General features: G+C 31.5%; 2 protein-coding genes across 2 annotated transcripts; both read left to right on the top strand.

Annotated features, from left to right (window-relative positions):
* Positions 1 to 12,027: 12,027 nt before the first annotated feature.
* LOC128394974 (carbonic anhydrase-related protein 10-like) lies at positions 12,028 to 17,613 on the top strand. Its single transcript, XM_053355356.1, has 6 exons — positions 12,028 to 12,588; positions 12,843 to 12,985; positions 13,299 to 13,662; positions 14,844 to 15,124; positions 15,305 to 15,386; positions 16,181 to 17,613. Exons 1-6 carry the CDS (start codon positions 12,444 to 12,446, stop codon positions 16,225 to 16,227), a joined length of 1,062 nt encoding a protein of 353 aa, XP_053211331.1. The 5' UTR covers positions 12,028 to 12,443; the 3' UTR covers positions 16,228 to 17,613.
* Positions 17,520 to 21,731, top strand: LOC128394973 (probable serine/threonine-protein kinase ndrD). The gene has a single exon (XM_053355355.1). It carries the CDS (start codon positions 17,523 to 17,525, stop codon positions 20,970 to 20,972), a length of 3,450 nt encoding a protein of 1,149 aa, XP_053211330.1. The 5' UTR covers positions 17,520 to 17,522; the 3' UTR covers positions 20,973 to 21,731.
* The last annotated feature ends 447 nt before the right edge of the window (positions 21,732 to 22,178 follow it).

The raw sequence follows: 22,178 nt of genomic DNA, 5'->3' as shown, positions 1-22,178 counted from the left end.
CTCATCCTCATCCTCATCCTCATCTCTCTCTCTCTCTCTCTCTCTTCCACTCTCTCCAAGTTCTGTATCATTGTGATAATAATAACCTTAATCATCGTACTTATTTCCTTCAGCCATTATTGTCTTAATAGTAGTTTAAGGTTAACAGTTAGTTAACAATTAACAAGGTACCCAATTAACTTGGTTAATCTTTAACAATTACAAATTCAATTCTCATTGAAAAACCTAAATCATAAGATAATTAGAACATGGGGAAAGAAGAAAATTATTCCTTGTTGGAGATTTTTTTTTCTCAATACCAATTTCAAGTTCTATCAACTTGAATTGATTGAATAATCTTCATTAATTATCGATAGGGAGAAAGTTTCATCAACTCACACACCATGAAAATCGTTCACACTTTCAATTTATCTGCTTGAGTATCATATTATATATACCATTGAATGGAAAATCAATAAAACTTATCATCGGATATTGACAATAAATCAATACCCTGAGTATCCTAATCACTAATTGAACTAACCTGTAGCATTATTGATATTATTATATCATCACCTTGAATAGCATCTTATTCAGTCCACCAGAATACAATATATATTCATTGAGCTCATTCCTTAATAAGATGGTGATTATGGTGGAAAAGAAGTAGATTAACATGAGACCGAGGGAAGGAAAGTTCTAGTCTGTAGATATTCAGAGTTTCCCCCTGAATTTGTGGATTGGAAATACATTCACATAGAATGAGAAACAAGGAAATAAAATTCTTAAAGTAACTTTGGTGTTTCCGAGGGAGAGAGAGAGAGAGAAAGATTATAAGATGATGAACAAAGAATAAGGTTAAAAGATGAAGATGAAGATGAGGATGAGGATGAGGATGATGAAAAGACTTAAAGATGATAAAAATCTGTCGATTCTGGGAGTTAAATGGATGAACAGATTGGAGTGTAAGTTCACTTAAAACTAAGAGGGAAATATTTCTCTAAACATTTTCCTCTGTAACATTTTCCCCATGAAAAACATTATATCATTTCCCTATTGAAATATCGAGATTGGATTAGGGTTAAAGTTTGTATAGAGTCAATCAGAATGTTCAACAGAATAAAACAGGATAATGGAGAGGGTGGAAAAGGTTAGAACATGGGAGAGAATGAGAGAGAGAAAAAAAATCGACTTAATTTTATCCACAGGAAAACAATCTTAATGTATATAAGACTCACCAAGAGTAATAATAAACTTCCAAGATAAATGTTACCTTAATCTTTACAATGATGATGGTAAAGTTTTTAATAAATGACAACATTTAAGAATCGTTATCATGAAAACAATTGACAACATGAGAGTCTTGAAATGAGCATTGAAAAGTGTGAGTGGGAAAAAGACTAAGTTTCAATTGTTTGAAAAGCTAAAGAGAAAACGAAAAACTTTTTTAAGGTTATTAGTTGAAAGAATGAGTCAATTTATTGGCAATATGATGATAATTAATATGATTGGTAAGGATAATCATGATAATATTGAACAATTTTTGTCACAATGAACCGAGAAAAACAAAATAATAGGTAATCACCTTAATCTTTTAGTGAATATAAGTTTTACCGTTATTATCGTTTACTTTTATCATAATCATGATAACAAGTCAAATCCATGTGAATGTAACATTTATCTTGATCAATTTTCACCCTGAGATTAAAGATTAACTTTAATATTAAATCACAGAGTAGAATAGAGGAAAGTTAATCAAACTGTTAATCAAAACAATTAATCATATGGAATCAAATCCAAATCCTTAAATTCGTAAAGTTTTTTCAAATCCTCTTTATCCTAATCTGTTGGGTTCAAGTTGAACTTGGATATGGTTAATTTTTTCTTGTTTATTTCTCAATGATCATATTTATTAAGTTAACTAATATAATATAAATATAAATGCTCATCGTATGCGTGCCTTCAACATTGATTACATTTTGTTACTTTAACCATCAACTTCTAACTATTACCTTTGGTGTTTCCTCTTCCTCTTAATCATCATGATCATGATCATCCTCATCTTCATTTAAGTAACCACTTCCCTCTGATTAGAAGATATTATTTACTGAGTAATTTACTTTCAACTTGAGTCTTCCTACTAAATTCAGTGGATCTTAAATAGTTGTTGGCCTAACAACTTTAACTTTTATCTCAATTTAAGCTTTTTAATCAAGAAAATAGTGAGAGAGAGAGAGAAACAATCATGATAACAATACAAAAGTATCATGATTATGAAGATAATGATGATTAGGACGATAATTTGGTTTACAATGAAGGAAGTGGATGAAAAAAAAAGACTCGAAACTTTTTCAAATATCCTAATAATCTTGGTGAATGGGCTTTGCTTTTTCGTCTTCTATTAATAATTATCATGGAATCGCCTTTAGATGATAATTTGGTTATATTTTATATGAAATGATGACCATTAGGTTTACCTTTTCTGATTATCATTAATCTTTAGTATTCATCTTGTGGGTTTTATTTGTTGTTGATGGTTAAACGATTCGATGGTTTTAAAGAGAGGATCATCTTAAAGTGATAAATTCTAAATACATCAAATTCATTGGAAGATCAATATAATTGATGACTTTTCTTTCATTTTTCTATCAGGTAAACTGTGATCAAGGTAAACAAATATTTTCTATTATCCATTGAACATTTGTCTTACCAATGGTCATCTACAAAATGAGAATTATCTCTTTCTTATTCTGTGTATTTGATTAGCTCTTATGGAGGAAAAGATTTTTTTTTCTTCTTCTTCCATGATAAATGAATTGTAAAATATCCATAGGATTTTGAATATTCTAATGATTTCTTGTTGGCTTCTCTTCTGCTTTAAGCAGCCCTTCGCTGACCAATCGACAGTAAAGCTAAATGATGATGATGATGATTATGATGATGGTCAAGTGAGGTTTCAGTCATGAAGAATCACAATCATGAATATTATTCACAAGATGAATGGAAGAAGATAAAATGTTTTACCATTATGATACCAAGAACTTTTTGATTGATTGACAAGGAAATGTTGAGATGCAGATGATGATAATAATGGTTCTGATTTTTATTCTGAAACTAATTCTATGTTATTTTCATGAAACATTCCCTGAGCCCATTAAGAGTTAACAAAAAGAAATCAAATGAATGAATAAATGTTTCTCTCTCTCTCTCTCATTTATAGTTACCAAGTTAATTGCATTGAGACTGAATTAAAGTAAATCAATGTTTCGATTTCATAACTTCTGATGAGGAAATGAAAATTTGATGGAAAAACAGTAAAAATATCAATAAACTATTCTGAACAATGTTAAAGAATCTGAAGAAAAGACCATGAAAATTAAGCAAAAGTTCAGGTAAAGTTTTACGAAAATTTCAAGCTCAGAACTTTTCTCTCTCTCTCTCCATGAAATATATGTTCAGTTTCCTGGTGATATCAAGTGTTTCTAATCTTTGAATATCTCTCAAGATAATTGTAATTCAGATAAAGTTGATAACATTGTTATCATCCTTTTCTTGGTGAGCATTTTAACTTACATGTTATTCAGATACCGTTATCTTTTACTCTTAATTGATCAACAGGGAGGTGACCATTGATAATAATATGATGGTGATGATAAACTGGGAGTGGTTGAAATTAACTTGACCAAGAAAAAAAGTTATATCTTTATAACGTTGAATTTGATGTAATGAATATAATTAACATTGACTTCAATTTCAACTTCACTTCCCTATGGACTTTTCTTGTTATATAACAATCATTATTTCAGTTTATTTTATTATCTAATCTCAATGTTAGATAATATATATTGAAATTGTCTCAATTTCAAAGAAATTATCTTCAAATTTTCATCATCATCATTGCATATTTTTCCCCAGAACTTTTATTTGTTTCATTAAGATGAATTAGCTGATTTATATTGAAATTTTCATTCAGCTGATTAAATAAGATCAACATTTCTCTCATATACTAATTCAATTTGAATATTTTAATCATGTTAACATAATATTTACCTCAGAACATTTTTCTTTTCAATTCTATCAAATGAAACATTTTATTCGTAACTTTTATCATGCAAATTCTGGTTCAAGAACGGAAATTGAATATCCATAAAAATGATATTTTCAAGAGAGAGAGAGAGAGAGAGTTAACTTATACCTGAAGCTATTCCAAAGATTGACAAGTTCATTCGGTTCTAGAACATTGATGTGACCATGTGAAGGAACCATGATAATTATCACAACTGAAAATCTGAAACTTTCCTTCAAATTATGAATCGTTTTTATCGCCACTTAGATTATATCACAGCGAAAGAAAATGAATGTGAATGTTTAGCATTCTAAGCATTCTGAAAGAAACCAAAATGTCCAGCAAATCAAATGATAAAACAGAGCAATAAACTATCCCACGAATTTATTAGAACAATAATCGAACCCAATTGGCCTGACAATTATTATTATAACTATGGAAAAACAGTCAACAGGAAGAAGAAAAAAAAAATGTTCCATGATGATAAGTGAAAGAAGCCAAAGAAAACAGAACAAAAAATTATTCTCCATCCTCATCATCGCCATCTTATCATTTCCAAGCATTCATATGGCTCAGAAATTTAACCTGAATAATATTAAGTATTTATCATCACAATAGAAATGAATAACGGTAACAATAAGAATGGAAGAAAAAAAATCTCCATCCTCATCCTTAAACACATTCTTTTGATACACTATTCTTATTTATCCTAACCATTGGCTCAGCTAATTTCATCATCATTATCATGATAACCTCCTCATCCTCATCCTTATTGTTTCCCTGTAACAATAATATCCCAAACAGAATAAAAACTTTTCCATTGATTGTTCCAACCTCTCTTTCATCATCATCATCGCCCTGCACCTCATTCACTCTCCCTCAATCTCAATCTCCCTCTCTCACTCATCATCATCTTCTATTCGGGAAACACTTCTAGAATCCACCCTCATCCCCACTCTTCCCTATTCTAACTCATTTATCAACATTAATACGAGGTTCATAAGTTGCAAGGAATATCAAATGATGATAATAATATTATTATAATGATGATATTCATCTTTTATCATTCAGAAAACGTGATTCAAATAATTGATTGAATAACTTTCATTTGTTTCCGTAACCTTTTCATATTATTAATTGAGCTTAAATGAGCGATACGTTTACCTAATGTTCAATTACTATTATGAGCCACAAAACCTTTTCAAACAAAAAAGTTTATACATAAGGCTAACAGGGAAGGAGAAGCAAAAAAATCAACAGTTAATTAATTGTTATCACTATTATCAGAATAATCTTTAGCATTCCTAATATATAATATTAGTTAAATGGTTAATTCTTGATGATATTATCATTATTATCATTTGTTATCCTGTGATTATCATTCACAAAACAGGAAAAAAAAACATTTTTCCTTCAACATCATAATAGTAATAGTTTCAAGATTATTAACCCATTAGGAGTCATGATTAGATTGAGATAATGATGATTTAACTTTCGATCATCATGTTCAGTTCAGATATTAATAGATATATTGGTTAGAACTTTATTTTGATCTTATTTTGAAAATATTCGTGTCGAATTATGTAATTTGGTGATAATATCATTTCCATTTCTATTCCAGATAAAACAAAAATCAACTTTTTCGATATTATTATTACATGATGATGGAAATAGAGAGAGAGAGAGAGAGAGAGAGAGAGAGAGAGAGAGAGAGAGAGAGAGAGAGAGAGAGATAAACAAAACTCATTGACTGGAAGTAAATCAATTGATAATAATGTTCTTGATTCTTTTTGGGACTAACTACAATTTACTAAGCAATAATCTGACCTTTTCATCATAATCATGTTTCATGATATTGAACTTTCACTATTGAACTATATTAGATACACATGGATAAGATTAACAGGCCACAGACAGAAAAGTAACTGAATGAAATGCCATTTTTCATGGATCACATGAAATGAAATGGCAGAAGAAGAAAAAAATTCAGCTCAGCAAATCCGAAGCATTTTTCTATCATCATCATTATCAACATCATTGGTATATAATTGAAGTTGATTGTAATAAAGATTACAATTGTTTCTACAATTGTTCAGAAGTCATTTATCAATTGAACTTTTTTTTCTCCATCACCTTTCAAAGGAAAACCTTTCACTTTTCTTAGCATCCTCATCATCATATTAACACCCATCAGTAGATTAACCTGATAATTTGTGATTCTTTTTTTTCCTTGCCTATCCCGTTATTGCCTTATGATAACAATTAGAAGGCCAATCGATCATAATCAAGTTAAATCTTTGATTGAAAAACTGAATCTCGATACACTTTCATGTTATCAGTAAATAAGATACAAAAATCAGAGTGATAAGTATTTGTATGTATGTAATGTAATGAAGAGATGAGAGAAAGAAAATCAAAGGGATTCTAATTTCTCTTTCTTTTTCTCTTTCCCTTGATTTAATTTCTCTTTCTTTTTCTCTTTCATTTCTCTTTCTTTTTCTTCATTTTTCTTTTTCTCTGCCTCCTACTTTTCCCCTACATTTAATTTTGGTAAATAATTAATTGTTGTAAATTTTGATGTCGCTCATTGTTGCGGTTGTTTTTGAAAACAACATTTGATTTAATTGTTGATTGTTGATTTACAACAATAATCATTTTTATTAATTTTTTTCATTGTTGATGATGATGATAAACAACAACAACAACAACAAGATCAATCAATCATTAGCTTTTGATGGTGAAGGTTCAATTTAATAATTATGTTTGATTTTAATTTAATTTAATAAAGTTAATTTGTTTTAATTTTAAATCAAGTTGATTTAGTTAATTAATTTAATTTCAGGAATCGATTTGGTTTATTTCCAAGGAAGTGAATTAATTTGGAATTCATATTTGGAAAATTAAACTAATCGTTTCCATTGCTGAATTTCTAGCTGTTACTGTTGCTGCTGCTGTCCCACCTTATAAGTCGACAGGATTATCATCTGTCGGTGATAATCTTTTGCTGATATGGTTACTTTTGTTCATTTCTGTTTACTGGATTTTCTCTACTGGTTACTTTTGATTATTAAAGGAATCAGTAGATTAATTGAAGGTAAACAGATTGGATTATTAGTAAACATGGCTGATGATCAATACTATCAAGGTAATCAAACCTCTTTCACTCAAGATGAACCCATCTCATCTCCAGCTGATCAACACTACTACCCGAAACAAATTTATCGACCTCGATTGAAAACCTTTATTGGTTTGAAAACGAATGTTACAATCGAAGACTTTGATCAAGCTCTTCGAATCAGCTGGTTTCCGATACAATTAGTTTGAGGACAAATATTGGATTTCTGCATTCAATCTCATCATGCTGATTACCAAATCAAACAAACTCTTGCTGCTCCTGTTGAACCAACAACCATCAAACTGATTCCTCTACCGCTGAAGCTGAATGATAACTTTTATTTGGACCTAAAAACCAAATTAGTTGCTGCTGATCAGGTACATGCTGATAGTATCAATCCCGCTATGCTGAAGCTGCTGACAAAATACAAAGGGGTATTTGCTGAAGGGAAATTCGACATGGGTCAATTAAAGGATGTCGAATGTATCGTTGAATTGGATACTGAAATTCCCATCAATTCGAAACCTTATCGTACTTTACGTGAAGATCGAATTGTCGCTGAAGTTAAATCTCTGCTGGAAGCAAAGTTGATCCGTCCATCTCACTCATCTTATGCTTCACCTGTTACGTTGGCCTTCAAGAGGGAAGACAACGATAAAACCCGCTTCTGCATCGACTATCGTAAACTCAACGATAAGATGCTCGCTGATAAATATCCGATGCCAAGGATTGAGGACATTATTGATTCCCTCTACGGGAGTAAGTTCTTTAGTGTCTTCGATATTAGGTCCGGATTTTGGCACGTTAAAGTCAGAGAGAAGGACATTCATAAGACCGCCTTTGTCACTCAACATGGTCATTATGAATGGCTGGTTATGCCGTTTGGATTGAAAAACGCTCCTGCCATCTTTCAAAGGTCAATCCGTAACATCCTGGAGAAACATCAATTGACTGGATTTTGTCACAATTATATTGATGACATTATTGTTTTCTCTCCATCTCTCCAAATTCATCTTGACCATCTCTCTCAACTTTTCTCTGCTGTTGCTGCTGAAAACATAAAATTGAACTTTGAAAAATCAAAATTGTTCCAGACTAATGTGAATTATCTTGGTCATCATTTATCTCAAGATTCGATCAAGCCTCTTCATTCGAACATTGATTCAATTCTGAATCTCAAACCACCCAAAAATGTATCAGAAGTTCGACGATTCTTGGGCAAGGTAAATTATAACCGGAAATTCATCAAAAACATTACAAAGATTCTGGACCCAATTCATCATCTGCTGAAAAAGGATACAAAGTTCAATTGGACTGCTGATTGTCAAGGATCATTTGACCAAATTAAAACCTTGTTCACCTCTGATCCAGTGCTAAAAATGTTTAACCCAAATGCTGTGCTGATCCTGGAAACCGATGCTAGTCGTATTGGTCTAGGTGCTGTCTTGAAACAACCGGATGAGAACAATAAGCTGCACCCGATTGGATACTTTTCCAAAAAGTTAACAGTTCATCAAGTTAACTATCCTGTTACTCATCTCGAGTGTCTCGCTATTGTTGAAGCTGTTAAGTTCTGGCACCACTATTTATATGATCGCAAGTTTACCGTCATCACAGATCATATTGCTCTTAAGGCAATTCACAAGATTAAAGAGCCAAATAGTCGGTTATTTACCTGGTCATTCTTCCTCTCTCAATATGACTTTGAGGTCAAGTATCGTCCTGGTAAAGAGAACGTGGAAGCTGATTATCTCTCAAGAGATCCTGTTGCTGCTGATTCGGTGGATTATCCATTCAAATTGGTGAATTTCATCACTGCTGAAGAAATAAAAGCTGAACAATCCAAAATCAATGACATTGATTCAAAACTTGCTGATGAAACCGGAATCTGTTATAAAACTGACAGAAATGGAAACAGGAAGATAATTTTACCTTTGTCCTTAAGGTATAAACTGATGGAAGCTGTTCACCAACAATTTGGTCATGTTGGTATTAGGAAAATGATAACCATCATTAGCTGGAAATACACATGGACGAAATTAACCGAGGATGTGATTAATTTTGTTAAAAGCTGTAATCCATGTCAATTGGGTAAAACAAGAAGGTCGAAACTAATTGCTGAAATGGGACACTTTGGTCCTGCTGAACGACCATTCCAAATAATTGCTATCGATACTATCTGTGGGCTGGATCGATATGGATCCAAGAAACGCTACATCCATTTTGCTGTTGACCATTTCACTAGATTTGTCTGGGCTATTGCCTCAAATCACCAAACTGCTGCTGAATTTATATCACTGATTAATAAAGTGATCGCTGATGGTAAACCTGATACCTTGCTAGCTGATAAATACACTGCTATAACATCAAATGAATTCGCTGAATATTTGGACCGGATGAAGATTAATATCACTTTCATTCCCAAATCATCACCCCAAAGTAATGTACTTTGTGAGCGTGTTGGAAACACAATAATCTATAGGATCAGAATCAAGATGATCTCCAACAACTATCGATATGGCTGGGTCAAGTACTTACAACGTACGATCTTTGAGTACAATCATACTCCTCACGCTGTTACCAAATTTACTCCATTTTACCTGTTTAATGGAAGTAAACCCGAAAATTGTGATGATATTCAATTTCCTGAATTAGATGAGGCTCGAATTCAAGCTCTCAGAAATTCTTTGGATAATCATCAAGCTAATGCTGACCTTTTTAATCATAAACACGATGATTATAAATTCGCTGATAACGAAATCGTGTACGTTAAAAATCTTGCTGGGATCAATAAGAGGAAATTAGATCCAAATAGCTGTGGACCATACAGAGTCGCTGGAAAAATTGCTGATAACATTTACAACATTGCCATATCGGAATCACCTCTCAGAATTGAACAGGTTCATTCAAAGCACCTTATTCCGATCACCAAGCTGAAGAGAAACCCTGAACCACCATGAATCATCTCTCCATCTCCCTTTGTTTAATCATAAGGGTGGGGGTGTAATGTAATGAAGAGATGAGAGAAAGAAAATCAAAGGGATTCTAATTTCTCTTTCTTTTTCTCTTTCCCTTGATTTAATTTCTCTTTCTTTTTCTCTTTCATTTCTCTTTCTTTTTCTTCATTTTTCTTTTTCTCTGCCTCCTACTTTTCCCCTACATTTAATTTTGGTAAATAATTAATTGTTGTAAATTTTGATGTCGCTCATTGTTGCGGTTGTTTTTGAAAACAACATTTGATTTAATTGTTGATTGTTGATTTACAACAATAATCATTTTTATTAATTTTTTTCATTGTTGATGATGATGGTAAACAACAACAACAACAACAAGATCAATCAATCATTAGCTTTTGATGGTGAAGGTTCAATTTAATAATTATGTTTGATTTTAATTTAATTTAATAAAGTTAATTTGTTTTAATTTTAAATCAAGTTGATTTAGTTAATTAATTTAATTTCAGGAATCGATTTGGTTTATTTCCAAGGAAGTGAATTAATTTGGAATTCATATTTGGAAAATTAAACTAATCGTTTCCATTGCTGAATTTCTAGCTGTTACTGTTGCTGCTGCTGTCCCACCTTATATGTATATAAAAAAATTCGTAACCATGATGAGTCTCATCAACGTTTCATTTGATTCAAATGATTAATTCATGATTAGTTATCCATAAATTAATAATAATATCAGAGTAGAAATGAAAAAGTAAAACTTGTGAGATTAATTTAAGATGAAAGTTGATGGAAAGAGTGAAAAGAAAAAAGTTCAGTGATCTTGATAAACTTTCTGATTGATATTTCAGGAACTGAGGATTCAGAATATCCTCAGTTGAATTGATGATAATCTGAGAAATATTGTTTTTCTTTTTTTTTCACCAGTAACCTATGAGTTCATTTAATATAACCTTCCGAGCAATTACTCATCGATGGGACGAAAAATGTTGAAGAGGAAAAGATGGAGAGAATGTTTGAATTTCAGGGGAGAAAAGGTTGAATCATGGTGATAATTTTGTCCTCAGATTTTCTGTCCATAAGTTCATATTATCAACAGATATTCCGGTCGATTTCATGGCTCGATAGAGACAAAGAAAAAGGAGAGAGAGAGAGAGAGAGAGAGAGAGAATCAAATACACACCCAAGGTTAATCTTCTCAACACATTGGATTCAATTCTTTTTCTAGTTTATACTTTTATTCAGAAATAATATTTTCATGGTGAACAGAATCTCTCCTCTTCATCTTATTCCGATTTAAGTTTCCTTTCCATGGTAAAAATTCAAGTGAATAAAAAGTAACTACAAATTCAAAGAATTGATTTTAAACTCACTGAAAACTCACCAGAAAAAAAGTTAATCATCAATTCTGAATCATGAGAAATCAATCAGTTCAATCTTTCACTTTTAATCATAATCTCTGAATACTAATCAGAACTTTCCTTTATCATAATATTATCCGTTTGTCTCTAGAAATATCAGAACGATTCTAGTAATACATTTAGAGATAACTGAAAATGTCATGAGTTTTTTGTTGTTCATTTCTCAGTGTTAACATTTTCTTTGATTGATAATATCAATATAATATATATCGAAATTGAAAATTACTTCGATAAGCAGAAAAAAAGTTTCAATCTAAGGTGAACTCACCATTCCTCAAGTATCAATGGTATTCAATGGGAACAGTGATTACTATTATTCTTACAGGGTATGCATTCAATTTCTTGTTATCCTATAGATGTTCATGGAGGGTATTCAGGGAGAGAATGAGAATGCTCAAGAATAACATTCACATCTATCTATGTACATTTATCTTCCCTTAAAGTATAAAAGGTTAAGTATATAAGGCTTATTATCTCATTGAATAAAAGGTGAACAAAATGTTAAGATGAAACTTTTTCTCTCTAATTATTTTCACCTTTAATTTTGCAACAATTAACTAATCACCGAAATAATTGATTCCATTTTGATGGTGTTTAAGTGCCAAGGATTAATATGAGAAAGTTAATTCCCTTCCATTGGATTATCTAAATTCTTGTTTAATCTTTAATCATTTGGATTAAGTTTCCTTTTTCTGACTCAATTTTTTTCTGGGATTTTTTTTCCTTCGCCTCTTGTGTCAAAATGATTTAATTACTTGATTGGTTAACCATTGATTCTGATTGATTGTAATTCATCTAAATTGCTAGATGATTTTCTCAACTAAATCTCAACTGAATGTGTGTCTTAATCAACTTTAATTGTGAAAATTTAATCGTCCCTTTCAATTGATTGGATTGATTATTAATTTACTATGAAAATCTTACCAGTTAATACAAAAAACAGTTGCAACTTTTTATTATCACAATTAACTTTACTATTGTTAATCAGTTCACAATTAACTTCATCATTAGCAACTAGTTCTTGGGATCAATGGTGGGCTTATGATGGTATCTCAGGTAAGATGAATCAACCAATTAGATGATAATCGAATCTTAAATTTAGAACTTTAAAATTTTCGAGTTCAAGTTGAAGTTGGAAAACTTTTTTTTCTCACAAAGTTTGACAAACTTTTTCTTTTTCTAATAATCTCTCATGAAAATTGTTACGATTGAACATTTATCGTTTCTAAACTGAACTTTAAATTTAATGGAGAATCGATTGGATCAGCTTTTCTTTCCTAACTCACAATTAACTAATTGTTGTCTTCCAGGTCCAGATTATTGGGGTATTATAAATCCTAAATGGTCACATTGTTCAAAGGGAAGGAAACAATCACCAATTGATATTAATCCAGATTCGCTTTTATTTGATCCTGGATTAGAACCAATTCAAATGAATAAAATTAAAGACACTGTAAGTGATTAAAGTTTATCAATAAATTGCAACAATTTAACTGAAAAAGATGATGATACATTTATCTAAGACAAATAGGCAATAACAATAGCAAATTGTCAACAATTAAGTTTATATAATGTGCCATTAGATAGACGATTATGAGAACAATTAACTTGACAATATAAAAGTTGACAAGAAAAATCCATAAATCAATTGGTTATTAAAATCAACTATTAACTGTAAAAAATTAACCATTGTGATAAATTTAATGCCAATTGAAATTGATTGTTACTAATGAATAATTGAAAATGTTGATGTTGATTCATTAAAGATTCATGGTAACTTGATTAACACTGGAAGAGGATTACAATTAAGTGTCATTGGTAATTCATCGGTAACAATTACCTCCGGACCTTTATCATATCAATATTCAATTAATCATATGATTTTACACTATGGTACTGAGGTCGATCGTGGATCGGAACATAAGATTAACGGGATTGCATTTCCGGGTGAACTTCAGTTATACTTTTATAATTCGCAACTTTATCACAATTGGACTCAAGCCGCTCAAGAATCAAACGGATTAGCAGTGATTGCAGTTCTAATCCACATCGCAGCAACACCGGAAGAGGAATCAACTGCGATCGCTTTAAATTCAATCGTTAAATCAATTGAACACATTAAATTGGAAGGTAATTAGACAAAATTAACATTACATATTAATACATTTCCGATGCCAAAAATTGACCCTTCAAATAAAAGGCCAATCAATTGGTAAATTGTATCATTCTCTTACTATGGTCAATGTTAAAATTAGCAAAATTGATTAGACCCACGAAGATTATGAGATGATAATAATGATGATAAGTGAAAATGAATTAGACAATGATGATTAAGTTAATAACAATCAATGGAACTACTTAAAGTTAGTCAAGGATTTTGCCTTTTGTTATCCATCAGAATTGTTCATTTACAGTCGATTAAGTTATCCATTGGTTGATTCTTTTACTTAATGCTTTTGGCTTTTGGTTATTCAATGTCCATTCAATAGGATATAAAGGTTAGTCTTCCACCCCCATTATCATCATCTTCTTTATCATCATCATCATCATCATCATCTTCTCTCTTTCTCTTAAATCTTTGTTGATAATATAACAATCAACAGCAATATCAGATCGGAATGAAAAGATTATACTTTTTGTAAGCAAAAGTAAGAGCAAGTTAATCAATTTGGTCAACCTGATCATCATCATCATCTCCATCTTCATCTTCATCTTTATCTTCATCATCATCTTCATAGGCTTATTATTAGTTTTTATATTATTGCCAATATGAAATATTGGTTACGCTTTCAATGTGAATGAAAATAATGATGAGGATAATGATGGTGATTATGATGATAATCATCAGGATGAGAGAGATGATTTGTTAACTTATCATCATCATCATCATCTGGTGAATTATGATTAACTTGAGGTTGGATAAAAAGGCTTTAATCGTCAATTATGCTCATCACAATTAATAGAGATATCGGATTATGAGATAATTAAAGGTTATCAATGAAAAAGCATTCACATTCTGAGCACATTCATTTATAATGGAAAACTATTTGATTACAATTAACTAATAGAATTGAATCAATCAAAGGTATAATATACATGTATATGTAATTGAACAAATTGTAATCGAAAGACAAAATCATCTAATCAAAGATCACCAACAATTAGTAAAAAGTAGCAAAAACAAATGAGAGAGCAACGAACGTTTCAACAATCAGTTGATTGTGTTGATCAGTGTAAATCAATTTTCGGCTTTGATTAACAGATTAACTTGATTATTAACCATTAACCATATAAATGATTATATTTTCAAGGTACATCACATAAATTGGAATCAGTTGATATTCATAAATTATTACCAACACTGGAACATTATATCACCTATGAGGGTTCCCTGACTGAGCCACCCTGTCATGAGACAGTTCAGTGGATTGTATTGAATAAACCTCTTTATGCAACAAATAATCAACTCTCATTAATCCGTAATTCCCTGATTATTGATGGTTATGGTGATAATTATAGACCAATTCAGTCGACAAATTATCGATGTGTCCGGACAAATATACTCAGGGAATTCAATACAACTCTTGATGAGGTAAAGATAAATTTTATTAACCTTTACAAATGAATAACAATATGTGTATATAAATGGGAATATTGTTTCACATTGATCACAATTAACTGATTATTCATTTGAAAAGATTAAGCAACTTTTCCTTCATTCATATTAATTAACCATAAAAAATATTACCAATTGATTCATTAATAATTTCAGATAACCAGTCAATCAATGAAAGGAAATCATGAATTTAATAAGAAACGTCTTTGTGGTAATAAAGGTTATGTTACTTATAAAGGTAAGTTAATTGTTAACCTTTTAATTGTAACAATAATTGTGACAATTTAAATGTTCATTTTTTGTTTGTCACAAATCCTTAAGATCCTGTTAATTATTGTTTCATGTTGCAAGCTAATTTAAAGGATTCACAGTAAATGATTAACATGATGATTGTTGATAAGTTGAATTGTTTCAACGTGAAACAATTTAACCTTCATTCAGTCCAGTTAAGTGTTTCATCTTTAATAATGATAATTATTAAAGTAGATAACGATGTTGACACATGATGATGATGATGATGATGAGAGAGATGAAATATTAAAGTGATAAAAAGGAAAAACTTTTGCAAATCTTTATAGCTCATCTTTTGATGATGATGAAAAAGTGTCAACAAATTTGTAATTCATGATGTGAATTGTTACTTTTTGTTGATTTTGATGATGGTGATTAAATGAATCAACGTCAAGTTGTAATTAAATGAGAATTGGGAAAGGTAATATCAGTGGAAAGGGAAAATGCTGAGATTGTCAACATTGGGAAATGATTAAAAATTTAAAGAGAAAGAGAAAGAGAGTGTGTGAGAGAGAGAGAGAGAAAGAGAGAGAGAGAGAGAGAGTAAGGATGAGGATGAGACAAGAAGGTGATGAGAAAGTGACAGGTAATGGTTATTTGGTCAAGCAAAGGTGGACATCATGTTGGAAAAGTGATATTTGTCTGGTCAGCAATTCTATCCTGTGAAAATATATAATAGAAAAATTTAATTGTTGGTTATTATTAAATTTTTTTCTTTCTCTTTCTCTCCTATTTCTCTAGCTAATATCAAGCGAGACTTGGATGATGGTAATAGTGTTGGTAATTGATTCGGATTAGCAACTTGGATTAAACTTAATCAAATATTCAACAATAGTCCATTTGTTTTTTTTTTGTCTTTCTTTGTTAACCAGTTTAAATCTATAATTGGTGATTGGAGAAAAGAAAGGAAATTAATTAATTAACTTAATCATGTAAAGATTATAAACTTGATGAAAAGGTTTTGTTTATAAATTAATTAATTTCATCAGGTAAATAACACAAAATTCAATGATCAAAACCGATTGTCTTTCACATTTAACAAGTGATCATATTATTTCCAATGTAAAAACAATTTTCAATAATAAATCCAATAAATGACTCAATCAATTTGATTCCTAATTTAAATTTTTTCGTTAAATTTTCAATGGTCAATTTAAACCAAACGAGAGGATCACAAGGTTAATCATGAAAAGCGAGATAAACATTTCCAATCACAATTTTAACCCAATTACAAACAGAAAAAAAGATTAACAAGAAGCACATATACCAAAACCAAACTGTAACCCAGAGAGAATAAAAAATGATTAACCAAAATCAATCAACGGATTTGAAGAATGAAAAAATCACACAGGTAATCAAGAAAAGAAGAAGAGAATAACAAAAAAATGAAAAAGAAAAAAATTGAAAAGGTAAACACAAGGAGAGAAAATCACAAAGGAAAAAAAAGAGAATAGAAGAAAAAAAAAATTCTTTTCTCCAAATCAAGATTGTTACTGGTTAATGTGAGAAATTATTGTTAATTGTTGACATTTTAAGTCACCAATTAACTTAAATTGTCCCAATGATTACAAGAAGAAACAATGATTGGAATGTTAATTCCCAATTGGAAATTTAAATTAACAAGAACAAGAAAAAAATAAAATGGAGAAACAAAAATTGTGTCCAATCAGAAAAAAGAAAATGAAACAGACGCAATGTATAAATTGTCCCTCGAACCGAACACAGTCTCAATGAGAAGTTGATGTTGTTACCTGGTCTTCAGTCAGTCAACCCAAGTCACCTTTTCCTTTATGTCTCCGTTTTTTTTTCTTCTTCTTTTTTTTCTAAATTAATCTAAATAATTAATTCTTTTTTTTATATAAATATAAATATTATATCTCTTGTTAGACCAATTTAAAGTAAAAACCCTTCTTTCTCTCTTTCTCTTTGTCTCTTTGTAAGTTGTTTTAGTTGGTGCTATAAGTGAAGTTTTTTTTTTCTGTTCCGTGTTTATATATAGTATATATATTTACATATATTACCAGTTGATTTAATTATTATTATTATTATTATTTAATATTATTGTGGTTCATCTTATCCAATAATGGAAACAATTGATGGCTCATCAAGCGGCTCACAATTTTTCAAATTATTTGGAACCTCAACTGAAGATGAAATTTCTAAAAGTATTGGTGGTATTGTCTCATTATCACAGCGAAATAGTCCATCAACTCATAATTGGGATGTTAATGATCTACTTGGACCATGGCCTACAGGAAATAATATTAATTCAACCACCACCTCTACCAATAATAATGTTAACAACAACAATAACAACAACAACAACAACATGATTAATAATAATAATCTAAATAATATTAATAGTAATAGTAATAATATTAACAGTATAAATAACTCTCGTGGTTTCCACGGTAATCCATGTCCATTACGAAATGATGGTAGTAGCTTTCAAGCACCCGGTAGTAAAACAAATTGTTCAATTGATTCGTATAATATTGGTTCTTCATTATTGTCTCGTAAAGGATTAACCGAGTCTAAACTAAACTGTGATGGATTATGGAGTACCAATGATCTGTTTTCACCATTATCTGATAGCTCTTACAATTCATTGTTATCCACATCTACCTCTCTTTCTAAAGGCTTAGAGCCATGTATCAATACAAATACTTCCAATACTACCTCTTCTTCATCAACAGTAGCCTCTTGTTTTGATAATGTTACCTTAAATCACCACCACATTCAACGAAATGACCTTGCTTCATCGATTTCATTAAATCTTAATGGTAACAATAAGTCATCATATCTATTCCCGCCTCTGGTTAAAGGAAATGGTAACTGCCTTTACGATATTGAACCAGGGACCAGCATTTGTCATTCTAATGCTGTTAATGTAGCAACATCTCGCCGTGGAACCCTTTCCAGTCATTATGCCTCATCATCATCTTCTTCCTCCATTGTTGACTCACCACGAATCCATGAAGATGAATTTGAATCTCAAATAGCCAAGATAGCCAACGAGATTCATTCGACCATCCAGTTACACATGAGTGGCCTACAAATTCGCCGGGAACAGCTTCTCCAGCAATTAGAGAATGTAAAAAGAATCTATTTACAGCTCTTTAAACAACAACAACAACAACAACAGTCATCACCATCATCACCATCAACGGGATCTTCCTGTTCATCAGGTAGCCACAATATTGAAGGAAATGGACTTGGCGGAGGTTTTAATTCCAGCAATAATGGTAATACCAATTCTAATAATGGACACCGGCGAATTGGATTCAATCAAAGTCGACCATGTTATGATTCAAACTCGGAGATTGGTGGTCATTCATTGCCAATACCAAGTGTTACCTTTAATAAACCAGATTCAGCTCTTTTAAAGGCAGTATCATCTTTAGGGTTTCTAACAACTCCAGCGTTTGCACCTTGCTGTTCTGCTACCGGTGATGGTCTTGAAGTAGCGGTTCCCGGTTTGAATAATAATTTCACTATTGTTACACGTAATTGTTTCAATGAAGAATTACTAGTTGGCCGGGAAAATATTTTTGTTAAAATTGTACCATCATTCAATTCATCTTCCTCCTCCACAACTCAGAATTCATCTTCTGCATCGTCTCCATCTTCGTCCGGTTCTTTATCCCCATTAATTTGTGCCTCAATTTATGGAGCAGGTAATGGTAATGGTAATGGTGGTAATGGTGGTAATTGTCATGGTGTTAAAGATGTGGTTAAAGATATACTTGGATTGGACATAGGCTCAAATTCATCTAATTCAAATAATCATAATCAACATTTAGGATCATCCCAATCATCAACTTTAAACATACCTTACACTTTACTGGATCATAATAACGGAAAATACACTGTAACCTATTTAGTACCACAATCACGAACATTACCAAGTGAATTGATTATTACAGTATTGGTTAATTGTATACCTTTAAATGAATCCCCTTTCCATGTACCGGTGCAATTAGAGCAACGATCTAGATGGCGTTTAGGTTTAACCTTTGGCTCAGAGGGTAATGCAATTGGTCAATTGTGTCGACCATGGGGTGTTGCTATTGTACGAATGCCTCCATTTATGTTGACTCCTCAATATTTGGCTACAAGTTCCATTATTAATAATGGTGGTGGTGGTGGTGGTATTGGTACCAATGGCTGTGGTGAAAATATAAACAACGCAACTAACTCATCATCTTCAATTAATTCAAATCATTACAATTCAACAAGTACGGGTAACTCTTGTTCATCATCATCTCTTACGGGTAATCAAGTCACCTCGCAGACTTGTTCAAATATTATTACTTTAACAACAACTACTACGGGTATGACTGTTGGCAGTGGTAATGGTAACCATCAACAACAGTCACAGCAACAACAAAAACAAGTAAATCAACAATTCGGGTGTGACAAAATACCTCAATCATTATCTTCAGGACATTTACAATCAACTAATCAAAGCACAACACAACATTTACAGACCAACAATTCATTGTCTGGTCAATCGACTACTGGTAACTCATATACCTCATTTTTCTCGTCTGATAACTCAATCGGTAATTCCCTTGGAAATACTTCTACTTCTATTGTTGGCCTCTCAATGTCAACAAACAACTCAAATGTTACTGCAACAAATTCGATTACGGGTATTGAATCGTCTTCATGTGCATCATCTTCATTATCATCTTCAACGGGACCTGGTCCCAACACCAATCGAAACGGGTCTAAAAGTACAACAATTAGCAAAAATCATAATAAACATTATCTGATTGCGGTCGCTGATCGTAGTAACAATCGTATTCAATTATTACACTTTGATGCTGGTTCAATGAGTATCAAAGTTATTCAAGTCTTTGGTTCGGGTCCAGGGACTAGAGCTGGACTTTTTGATCGGCCTGCGGGTATAACAATTAATACAAGTTTAAATCATATAATTGTTGCCGATAAGGATAACCATAGGATTCAAGTGTTTGACCTTTCAGGAAGATATCAATTTAAATTTGGTGAAAAGGGAAATCGAGCCGGACAATTCTGTTATCCATGGGATGTAGACTCTTGTTCCCATACTCATCAAATTTTGGTCAGTGATACACGAAATCGACGGGTCCAATTATTTACACCATACGGACAATATATAACCCATTTTTCACATCCCTTGGATTCACCACGAGGTGTTTCCTTCCTTGGTGACAATCGGATCGTTGTTTCTGATTTTAACAAACACAGGCTTCTAATTTTCGACAAATTCCCATCTAAAGAGGATGCATCTAAAGTAATTGGTTTCGGCGAAGGAACTGGTTGGGGTGAATTCTTACGACCACAAGGGATTTCGATCTTGGGTAACTCTATTTTCTGTGCTGATTCTCGCAACAATCGGATCTGTATCTACAATCTTTTCACTCAATCTTTCGAGTATCTTGGACAAGATTTAAACTGTGACCGACCTTCAGGTCTTCATGTTATCGATAATATCCTGGTTATCGTTGATTTTGGCAACAATCGACTTCAAATTTGTCAACGTTGATGACAACTTATTTCTAATTATCTTCTCAAAATTATCTCTTCTCATCCTTTTCTCCCTTTTACCCTCTCCTCTCTCTCTCTCTCTTTCCCCTCTATTTCTTTTTTCTCTTTTTCTCTCATCTATCCCTATTACCTCTCTTAATTGTTACCCTTTATTTGGGTTGCGTATCTTTTATCTGCTTTTCCATTTCATCTCTTTTTCCTCTTCTTCCCTTACATCTTCCTCTCTCTCCCTTTGTCCTTCTCAATGACACACATCCAATAACTGTCCATACTACGGGTATCCTTAGACAGAAGAAGCAAAAAAAAAATTACATTCTTTTAACTTCTTAATTTCTATTTAATTTTCCTTCTATCAACAACTTTCATCATGCTTTTTCCCTCTTCTATATCTGCATGTGTCTTTCTAATTCAAATCAACGTATATACATATACATATTAACTACTCTATTAATTGTTTCATCAAACTAGAATTCAATCCATTACAATCAACTACTACACACGAAAAAAAATACATCAAAAACAACAAAAAATACGCTTTACCTCCTATTCCTCCTTTAAACATATATATTAGCATGTTTACCCTTTCAACCTTTCGAATCAGATCTTTTATTATTAATAGTTAATTGTCTCTCTAACATGTCTCAATGTCTTTATTGTTACAACCCTCACCTTCCCTTAATTATAACGTTAATCAACCTAAAATCAAAAAAAATACAATGTTAATCTAGTGTCTGATGAGATGCAAGAACAAAAGTTATTCGAGTGTGTATGTATATCGTTTTTTTCTGTTAATTTGATTCCATTTATCATTCAATTAACTAATCATTTTTTTTCCTCTTCTTTCTCTCAAATTTTAGATTGCAACTTTTACCAACAGAATCATTTCATTCAATTCATTGAACTTTTTGATTGAACTACAAAAGACAATAACAAGGATCATCAGTTGATTGCAATCAAATCTAAAAGATTTGTACAGCCTTTTGAGGAACTCTTCAATCTTCCAATATTATATACACATACACACCTCATGATTACAACTCTTTCTACACCAATACTAATCATTATCGCTCTTAATGGGCTGTTTCATGATCCATAATGAAGCCATATTATATTGTAAAGAAGCTTGATCATCATCATCATCATCATCATCCTCCTCCACAAGTTTCAGAATTTTATCTTTCTGCATCGTCTCCATCTTCGTCCA

The sequence above is a fragment of the Panonychus citri genome, unplaced genomic scaffold (genome assembly GCF_014898815.1).
Source record: "Panonychus citri isolate SS breed McGregor unplaced genomic scaffold, ASM1489881v1 Contig00140, whole genome shotgun sequence".
NCBI lineage: Eukaryota > Metazoa > Arthropoda > Arachnida > Trombidiformes > Tetranychidae > Panonychus > Panonychus citri.
The sequence above is the reverse complement of the archived record's forward strand: the minus strand, read 5'-3'. Positions and strand labels throughout refer to the sequence as shown.